The sequence below is a fragment of the Trichoplax adhaerens genome, genomic scaffold, assembly GCF_000150275.1.
Source record: "Trichoplax adhaerens TRIADscaffold_11 genomic scaffold, whole genome shotgun sequence".
Taxonomy (NCBI): domain Eukaryota; kingdom Metazoa; phylum Placozoa; class Uniplacotomia; order Trichoplacea; family Trichoplacidae; genus Trichoplax; species Trichoplax adhaerens.
This window is the reverse complement of record NW_002060953.1, coordinates 1,687,605-1,698,560: the sequence shown is the minus strand read 5'-3', so window position 1 is coordinate 1,698,560 and position 10,956 is coordinate 1,687,605. Positions and strand designations below refer to the sequence as shown.

Sequence of the window (10,956 nt, the reverse complement as noted above, 5' to 3'; positions counted from 1 at the left end):
ATGACATCCTTGTCACACACCACTAGTGACAAAGTAGTCTACACACGCCAATCCTTGCGGAGAACGCCACTTACTAACTTAAAGAGGCGAGATTAGTTATATCACCAACTAATTCAGTTCCAACAACCGAATACTATGGTATAATTATAGCGTCACAGATGATGTAGACGAGATAGTCAGAGATTTACTATCATTTATTAATGAAGGAATCTTGGCACCCAAGATTATAGTCTTCACAATTAAATATCAATTGAAAACTAGTTGACTATCTAACCGACTAACGAACTAAAAAGGAATCTTCAGGCATCAGCCTTTTATAGTCTCGTCAGAAACTCCTGGTGCATATAATATAAAAGTATCCTTTTAAAGTTATAGGAATTATTATGAATATTGCCACTAAAGACTTCATATAAGATAATTAATTAACAACCTCTATTGTTAAGAACTGATATTTAATTAATAAATTAATAAAGAGATTAACTAGTAAACACGAGGTGACAATTTAACACCTTAATGATATAATTAATTAATTAAATCAATTGTCAACAACACTAACAGTGCATTATCATATTAATCAAAGATTAAACAAGTTATATGAAGAAATGACAATTAATAAAACGTCAATCCACACAAGCAATATTTAATATTACTCAATAATTATAATTAGGACGAGCTTACGCATCGTAACAATCCTATATTTATAGTATATTAAGATGCAAATCGATATCTGCAAGCTATTTAGTGTATTATCTTGAATTCATACCAATATACCTTAAATATGAATTTAACATAAGAATAGATCGGAGCATTTATATTCTAGGAAAGTTTGTAATACACAGTGGAGATGCTATGGTAAGGTGTCATTGATTGCCTACACCTTCAAAGATGCGAGATAATGAAATCTAGATGTAAAGGGTTGTTTAACTTGAATCTGAAGAGAATTAGTGATCAGATCTACTCCTTCGAAAGTACTAATTTTCCTGTATTAGCAAAGTTGAATGTAGAATAAAAAAGCATCGTGCAATGCAAAGCATCTTAATGATAGAGTAATGTAGACAAAATATAGTAAAATTCAGTCTAATTAAGTATTAGAAACACCTTCCTTTTATCTTTGTTTTTCTCTTCCGGCCATATTTTAGTAGCGCAATACAATTATCTGCGATAAATATACAGATTGTATCAGCGTACTACTATGAAAATGCCTGTACCCTCTCAGATCATCAAGCTGAACAAGCACGCGCTTTTGTTAGGAAATAGACTAAATTATTGGCTTAATTATACTAAATATAATTATACTAAATGTAATCTCGTCGATCTTGGCCTAACAAGAATCAAACATGGTTTGATTCAAATCATTATCTATAGCAATTTTTTATTTTTATCGCAATTAATTCGCATTCGTATTAATTTTTCAGATTATAATTTAAATAGGATCTTGCATCAAGTTATTGTAAGCTAAACCAAAGGTGTACCAACAGTGCTACTATGGGTTTAAGTGATCATATTCAGAAAGTAATCGATAATAATCGGGAGAAACTTACTAATGATTTATCTGTCAAACACCTCTTAATTGATTTAAATACTAAGAAAGTCTTGAATTATGATGAAATGGATGAACTGGAAGATATAAAACCAGAAAAGAAACAGAATGCGAAATTTCTTCGTTTTCTGGAGCGAAAAGAAGATAGGGATTTTGATAAATTCTGTGAAGTATTGCAAGGAAATCAAGCCTCAGCGCTTCAAAATTTAGGTCTTAAACTGAGAAATGAAGCTTGCGGTGGTAATTAATGATTTTAAAATGATAGCTAAAATAATCGAGATTAGAACAAATTTACATTAATTTTGGCAATGTACACGTTAGTAGATGCTGTAAAATGATAATATGTTAATTATGGATCATTGATATTTTTCAGCAGTTTGAATGATGTATAATTTAGTAGGTTACTCGATAAAGATAATTGATTAAGAGCTCATACATGAATGAGTAGATTGATTACAACGATGAGGTTTCAAAATATTTTATTGCCATATATCTACAAGAGTACTTTAAACTGACGTAAATATCCAATATTAAAAGCGAAATAAAAAATTTCTTACATTATTGAGAATATTTTAATGCTTTTGAATACCTTAGATTAAATATTGCCTACCTTCGTCATAAATAATTGCAGGCATAGCAATTCTAAACCACATCTCTAATAATATTTTAATCTAACATCAAATCATAGATTCAACTGCCCAAGGCCAAGATTCACATGATGGGGTTGGAGCCGTAAAAAATATAGAAACACCTGGTGATTAAATCAAATTGCACATTTTAAGCTATAGAAAATTGCATGCGTGTTTGCTCTAAAAGAAAGCCAATCATAGAGTGCAAACTGGTACTATAAGTTAGGTCTCTTCTACTCTAATAGCTATTCTTGCTGCTTTCAGCTTATATAGCACTAAGATATTTATACAGTATTGATATTTTTACATGATGTCAGACAATAGTTATGGTTAAACATTTTTACCTGCACGATTATCTTGAGCTAAAGTAATTCAATATTAAATTAGCCTTATCATATAGACATAGCTAAACTAAGTCAGCAAATGGATATTATTTAGTGGAATAATTAAAGAATCGTTAGAACTTTACTCTTAATGTCAGTTTGTTGTGAAGAACTGTTTTTTGACATTACATTTTAAATCGAGACATACCGTAGATTGAGTCAAATTTTCTTTAGCTTTAGTAGAAAATCTGTAGATTAATTGTAAATTTTGCAGTTCACTTGACCACTTCCAGCACAAATTATCGTCTTTACAGTAAAAGATTAGTCATAATCAACGATCGCTATTTATGAAATAAACCACTAGCTAAAATACTGATGAAATTATCTATGCTTCTGTGATACAGATACCTTATTCATTGTCAATTACCATCAGTTTATTAGCTCTGATCGAATACTTTGTAGAAATTGCACTGGTTATAGTAGATAAAAATTTCATTTTTGATTATAATCTCGTATAGTAATATTACCGGTGATTTTTAATAAAGCTATAACAGGTATGTCAAAAAAACATCGAGAGCGTCTGCAGGAAAACAGAACTAATATACTTGAGAATTTATCATACAGCGTTGAACCTGTCTTAAATGAATTGTTTTGCCAAAAAATTATCACATCAGAACAAAAAGCAGATATATTGGCGGAGAAAACCCATCGAAAGTAAGAAAGACTTCTCTTTAGCAATAAAATGAGGAGCTTTGCGTAAATTTTAGCAAAGTACTTTTATAAACTGAATTAAGGGATTATTTGGATTATCAAATTCAGAAATAATTTCTCCTCCGTGAAGATAAATTACGCTTGCTAATTTACTATTTTTCGCTCACTTTATAGAAAACTTAGTGCTCTATTAGATATTTTACCAGAATGTGGATCTAAAGCATATAGGGTCTTCGTTAATATCGTTGACTCTATCCACCACGAGCTAGCGAATTCTTTAAAGATTTAGAAAATACACCAACGCCAGCTTAGCAAGCAATTTTAGCTCCAATTGTAAAGAAGGATTGCTACGATTGACATATGCGTTCTATATTACGTATAGAATTAAGTATTGAAAGACTGGTAATACGTTCTATACGATTACGATTTTTTAATTCCTTTAATGCTTGAAGGACAAACTCTGTCACCAATAAGAAGTTACAGCATCAGAGAGTTGAAAACTGTATCATATTTTCTACTAAAGCTGTAGTATTTTACTTCAATAAAGCTGGCTGTTTTTTTTTGTCATGTTTTTTCTAACACTATGTAATGTTAAGCACGGAACGATAACTAATTCATACATATTGGAGTCAATTTGCTTATATACTCGTACAAGCATTCTTATATCACGACATAAAATCATTTAAAGAGGTCATTAAAGAACTAGCTTAACTGTAAACATACTTGTGTATTTTCGGTCAACAAATTTTGCCATCAATCTTCTTAGGTAAAATTAAATCCGATTGATGAAGTAAACTGCTTCTAATTACAGTTTCCTATTTACTCTTAACTCTTATCGCTATATAGATGCTTTTATGTTACAATATCAAGTAGTTCTACAGTCATTATAAAAATAAATCTATCCATAGAATCACTTAAAGACGCCTTTCAAAATCTAGAATTACTGCAAACATGCGCGTATATACTGAGCAAATAGGTTTTGTTATGATAAATGTCAATGTGAGTTTTTCTTTTACACATAACTCGCAACGATCTGTAGTTACTGGTGTATTTTTATTCAAACGATTGCATAGTTATCATAAAACCTCGATCAAGGTTTTAAATGAAGCCTTGTCGTATTACTGTACTTTAATTCAAGTAGCTTAAATGTAACCTGTGGCTTGCATACAAGTCATTGCTGGTTGATATCATTTTTATACGTGAAATTATCGAGTAGTAACATTAAAATATTTTATCAGAATTAGAGTCGATATCGCAGACTAGAGAGTAAGTAGATTAAGTAATCGACCATTAGAACAAAATTTACTACAGCTTCATGCAAGTGCCCTGCTTTCTATAGTACTCATAGGCGATGCCAAAATTTCCTACTTTAGTTAAAATTATGTAGAAGACAAGTTGATATTTGTGCAAAGTATTCTATAAAATTTCAATCCTTAAATCTTTCTACTGAACATAACTTAGGATTTCGATGACTTTTTGCAGGTTATTAATATATCAAAATTATGTAACAGATATTATTATATCAAAGTTAATAGCAGCATTAGAATTAATCGGCAAAAATTCTTGCGAATTGTTAAATACGGAGTAAAAAACAAATTCAAAATTGTTCCATTTTTTGTTATTCTACACGTATTGATGCTAGGCTGGCTAAGGAAAAGAAATATTTCTGTGAGATGCAGGCTTGACTGCATCCCAATTACAGTATCATCTAGTCAATAATAAATTGAATATTGCGTGAAATCCTATTTCGATATTGTGTTTGGAAAGGTGGAGCTTGAGAATAAGTTAAACCAATAGGAATAGTTACTAGGCTCTGCGAGTACTGCACTCTCTATCTATTACCGCATCTCTCAGTAGAATGATATCTGTCGAATGGTCGTTAACGACGTTTGCCATAGGAGAAGTAAGAAACTATCTGATAGAATTTAAAACTTTTCATTCCAAACCAATGATCTTCTCATGAATGCGTAGACATCAATGATTCTCGTTCAATCCTTAGATTTCAAGATTTTACTTTACCGGAACAGATTAATCCCATTGATCGGATTATCGTGTATTAAACGTTCTCAGCAATTCCTTGCATAAATCTTGAGTTTTCATCGCCATTGGTTTCAGCCATTATAGTTCAATCATTAATGATCCAATTTAAATAAATTGATAATCTTAAGTCTTTCAGCTGCAAAATTCACTAGGTAAGGTTAAGGCAAAGAGATCATGGGATTAGCTACAGTACGCAATTTCCGGGCAATTATAAAGTTTCGATTTTTCTAAAGGCAGTCGAATGAGTTTGCCGATTTCTAGCTAATTCCATCTTTCAAACTTGCTGTAAGTTCTTTAATTGTAACTCTTTTAATCCAATACAATTTTCCTTTCTAGTGTTGACAGCTATGGAAAATTTAAGTTAGTATGAAGTAGCATGACATTAATATGAAATTCATAGCATGCTTGCGAAATGTATCACGTTGGTTCGTGATCTAAAGAGGTTCTTGTACTCATTAGATTTTTATACAGGAACTAGAAGTAAGGTCTATATTTCCCCATTTTCCAATTAAGAAATAATACTGATTATTAATTGTAGATAGTAAAATTTATTCGATTTAAAAATTATACAGCACTAATTTATAAAATAATCAAAGAAAACTTTACGGTCGATACTTACACCGCAAAGCACTGAATAAAACAGGCTAAACTTTAATACGGATAATTCCAAATACTCCATTGCAATATATATTTCTAAATTAATATCGTCGATATCTGCTGTTGAAGCAGCAGCTGGCATACCACCATTATACCGTGAGTGGGTGAAATGCAATAAAGAAATATACTTGTAAATCGATAGTTTTAAATTATTCCTGAATGCATTATTAAGTAGTACAATTTTAACTTTGGCATATAAATTTGCTAGACTGGTGGATTGGATTGGATTCTATTTTTAATATTAAACTTAACGATGGTTGGAAACTATACATAATTTTTTCGATATAAACTTTTCTCAATTGAGATTCACCGAGCGAAGTCAAAAAAAGATCTGCATCGAGCAGTATTTCCAGTAGGTAATATGCCGAGCATAAATACAAGTCAAATATTAGCAGCAAATAGTAGTCGACGATTTTATTTACACGTAAATATCCTGGAGGAATCTCTCTACACCAACTCCTTCCAAATTTAATAGTATGCATGGATTTGAAGCATTTTATGAAATAGTATATCTTGCAATAAAATTTATCTAAATCTATCAAAAACCTGTGCTACGATGCAAGAGAAGATGCAACCGATAATCTACGCTGTATGACTTCTTTCTTTAGAAGATTAAACAATATCGACACCGGTTCTCCAACCTACAAGGATGTAAGAAAGCGATAATGGATTAAAATACGGCATTTATCCATTGCTACACCGAGGTTCAATTAATTTGTAAGTATATCTTTAAGAACAGAGTGAAGCAGCTTAAAATAACAAGGCCTTCTTACCTTTTCTCCGGTCAAGCAATACCGTATTAAAGTCATAAATGACTTTTTATTAATAGAGTAATCCCTCTGTAACTCTTTTAAACATAAATTTATCTGATTGTCGTCAATCATTTCAGTCTTTGTATCCTTGAAATACTGGATAAATTGATTGATAATTTCATCTATAGCAAAGCAGGAATTACTAACAATTTAGGTGCTAATTTTATCCAGTTTTTGTTTTAGACACGCTTCAAATATATTTTACTATTAATGCTATAATTAAGTATTTCCGTACGTGGTTTAGAAGTAATTGTTTTCATATCATTAGCATTGATGGAGGGATCCAACCAATAATAGTAACATTTGGTAGCAATTTCTGGAATTAAGGGCCTTCGATCCTACCATAACCGATAAGGTATTAGCTCTGCCACAAAGCAATGACATAACAAAGAGAAATACATGCTCGCAGAAATAAAATCGTTCAATAGAATGCACGATACCTCAAGTGATAGGATAATCCTTTTTAGATAATCGTTATTTAAAAGTTCACTATGACAACTGTTCGTACTGCAAGGGCAATTAATGTTAGATTGAGAGATATGAATGAAAACCTATTAGAGTACGTGATGTTCTTTCTCACCCATTACATGTCGTTTTTATTACCAATTCTTTTAGCTCGCTTACTAATGCTTCTAATTTTGATTCATTCTTGCATCGTGTAGTGTGGTATTGCCTCTGAAACCATGATAGCTTTTGATAATCAACTTTTGCCGCCGTTCGTCTCAGATTTTCCAAGCTAAACTGTAATTATTTCGTAAAAGTTGCATAATAAGAATTTCTTCTCATTACATACGGTTGCTTTATCATTATTACATTTACCTCATTGATCATCTCATCAATCGTAAACAGTTGTCTCCTTCCAGTAGGATCAGGAGACCAGCCTAAGAATGCAACAAAATTCACCACGGCCTCAGGCATATAGCCCGCTGTCTGTGAGATATGATGCAAAAGTTTCATGCTTTAGTCTAGTATATGCGTCGCACCATTAATACTCAATTTCATTGCATGGCATACCTTGAAACTTTCCACAAAGACATCGCCATGCCGTTTAGATAACTTTCCTCCAGTTCTAAATAGGTCAGAATCACTCTATCAATGCAATAAATTCAGACTACTATAGTAATTGTAATACGAAGACTATTACATATTGTTTACATATTGTGCAATAGAGGCAAATGAACAAATTGAGGACAAATCCATGTCAGCCCTTTATATATTAAAGCATGTTTTGCTGTTGAGGAAAGCCATTCCTGAGGAGATGTATGGAAATGGCATATTGCATTAGAATGGACATGGTTGTAATGAATGGTTATATATTAAGTTATCGTCTATACTAATTTTTTATTCTAAGCACACGCTTCCATTACCTCTCCTCGTAAAACATGCGTAATATCCATTAAATGATCGTCCACGACATTTGCCATATGATAAGTAGGAAAACCATCCGATTTAATTAAAACCTTCAATTTGTTTTAAATAAAAAAACACTGATTAAAAGAGCGCCATCTCATTACATAATTGCATTTAGGCATTTTAGACTTGGCAATATTGGTTAACATGATTATTCTTAGTTTATTCAACCTGATCTTCAATGGATTTGTTATCAATGCTCATTTCACCATACACCTGGTCATAGAAGTTTGTCTGGCCATCGGGAACCTACAATGGGGCGATCAGTAAAATAGTCAATCCAATTTCAACTAAAACAGCAATTAACAATTTCAGGATCGGGCCATTATGATAGGAAATTTCGTTTACAACATATAAGAGTCAACATACCGTATATACTGTAGTTTAATCGAATCTCTGCTAACGGTCTCTCACCTTTAATCGAATGACATGGCTCTCACCATTCTGAATTCTAGCCGAGGCAATTTCACGACTTATACTACGGCATTTACCGTTGTATCTTGGATTTAAGCCACTCTTGATATTCTGCATCTTGACAAGGTCCAATTCTCGTTGCGTACAAAAGCAAGGATACGCGTAATCATTCTACAAGAATAAAGTAAGCCAATTACGATCTGATTATGATATGCATATCAACACAAAACTAACATTAGCAATAATGACAGTAGCAGTCCGATGGAACTTACTTCTATCAACCGATTGGCATATTTTTGATAGAGAGGAATCCTTTGAGACTGCCAATAGATACATTCAATATTTTTCAAAGTATAGGCAATTGAGCATCAGTCATGTCTAGAGATTAAGCTTAGACTATATACTACGTTGATTGCCATCTGCTGGAGCATCAGCTGGTCATTGCTAGGAAGGATACGAAATGAAGTTGTACGACTGCTTGCCTACCTGATAGTACGGCCCATATTCACCTGCAACGGAAGGCCCCTCATCATAGTGTAGGCCAGACCACCAAATGATTTCTTCTAGCTTTTTATCAGCTCCAGGAACTAGACGTGTCTATGCAAAAGGAAAATTGAAACTCTTATTGATCCATAGTCAATAGTACCTGGCCAGCCTCAGTGTGATGGTGCAATAGCCCATCCTCTCTTGGATATCCATCTGCCAAGACTAGCAGTTGGACAGCGTTGCCTAGGTCCTGTAAGTTTACTTACTTGATCAGTATCTTCAATTCTCAAGATTACTTGACCTCGTTGTTGCCGTGCAAATAAATAATTGTACAACATAGTCCGTAAGCCACCTAAATGCAGCATACCAGTCGGACTTGGTGCAAAGCGAACTCTAACATTGCTCTTGTTGCTTGCACAGTTGCTGCTGAATCGTTGATCTAGCAGCACAATCCGCCATGCAATTCTGCTGACGTTTGCAACGTAAATCATTCTGCTCCTACTCATCATGATGATTCTTGTCCAGTAAAGAAATAACCTACAATAGCCTGGCTCAATGTTCAATCACTATTCAAGCGTTAAAAATGTATCAATATCCTGCCAAATCGGAATGGTATCCACTAGCAATATTGATGCTGCATCTCCAACCCAGGCATTCAAGCTGCTCTCCTTCGTGCACTGCCTCTGCCAACCGAGTACAGTAGAAGGGCTGGTGTTGCAATAATCCATACGCTACGACTCGTTGATACCAATCGACCGCCCATAGACTAATGTTTCAGTGTACAATTAAGAGTGTACAGACTAAACACTATATAGAAGCTATGAGTGTTTCTAGTCTTTCTAACCCAAAAAAATGGAAAAAATGGGACTTAAACTAGCGTCCAAATACACTATTTTATAGCAACAGAGAGCAAACGTAGAGGACTGCAAGTCTACTATGCATCCAATGGAGAGCTAGACAAGACTGAAAGCTCTTCACAATTATAGTCATTAAAATACAGTAGAGAGCTCGATCGGAATTACTAATTGAATCGTATGTTTTAGCACCAATCTTGCCTCATTTCACTTCAAGAAGTACAGTAGGAAGCCGCTCAAATCGTTGCCATCGACTGCTAATAAGCCTGGTTTAGTGCGGATACATCTCATGCTTTGACTGTAGACTAAAGCCACTGAATATTGAAAGCACATCAGAATAATAGTCACGAGAATAGAGTGGCTCGTTCTGAATCAGTAATTTATTCCTATTGAGTATTAGAAATAAACCATTAATAATATTATTATTTTGCACAGTATTGCTAGTTAGACCATCGTCTTGTCCAAGGAAGTGTCCAGTGGTAGTATGCCTCATAAAGATGATGACTACGTCGATGGACATAGTATTTCGTCTATTTGTATGATATCGTATAATAAAAAAAGCCTAGGTCCATCGAATGCACTTAATCCTTCCCTATTTACAGGACAGCCTAGCATCAATGAAAGATGCTATAACATACGCGTATAGAACTCAATCTCATGCACTTGTAATTTATTTATTCATTTTATTGAAAAGTTTAACAGCTAATACTTTATTCTGGTGGACGTAGAAATGCCCAACCGCTAATATGCTGCTGGACGTAGAAAAGTCCAACAGCGAATACTGTATGCTGCTGGACGTAGAAATGTCCAACAGCTAATATGCTGCTGGACGTGGAAAGATACAACAGTTAATAGGCGGCTGGACATAGATAGAGGTCCAACTGTTAATATGCTCCTAGGCGTAGAAAGGTCCTACAGTTAATATGCTGCTGGACGTGGAAAGGTCTAACAGCTAATATGCTGTTGGACGTAGAACTATCCAACTTTTAATTTGCTGTTAAACGTAGAAAGGTCCAACAGATAATATGCTGTTGAATATGCTGTTGGATGTAGAAATATCCAACTTTTAATTTGCTGTTA

The 10,956-nt window shown here is 33.5% G+C and overlaps 2 protein-coding genes across 2 annotated transcripts; one reads left to right on the top strand and one right to left on the bottom strand.

Moving 5' to 3' along the window:
* Positions 1-1,485: 1,485 nt before the first annotated feature.
* On the top strand, positions 1,486-2,302 carry TRIADDRAFT_59574 (uncharacterized protein; the record flags this gene model as incomplete). Its single annotated transcript, XM_002115613.1, has 2 exons — positions 1,486-1,780; positions 2,229-2,302. 2 exons carry the CDS (start codon positions 1,486-1,488, stop codon positions 2,300-2,302), a joined length of 369 nt encoding a protein of 122 aa, XP_002115649.1.
* Positions 2,303-7,288: 4,986 nt separating this feature from the next.
* On the bottom strand, positions 7,289-9,513 carry TRIADDRAFT_29866 (uncharacterized protein; the record flags this gene model as incomplete). Its single annotated transcript, XM_002115501.1, has 10 exons — positions 7,289-7,453; positions 7,532-7,642; positions 7,727-7,781; positions 7,868-7,962; positions 8,080-8,172; positions 8,294-8,371; positions 8,537-8,707; positions 8,809-8,856; positions 9,023-9,133; positions 9,289-9,513. The coding sequence occupies 10 exons, from the start codon at positions 9,511-9,513 to the stop codon at positions 7,289-7,291; spliced, it is 1,152 nt and encodes a 383-aa protein (XP_002115537.1).
* Positions 9,514-10,956: the final 1,443 nt, after the last annotated feature.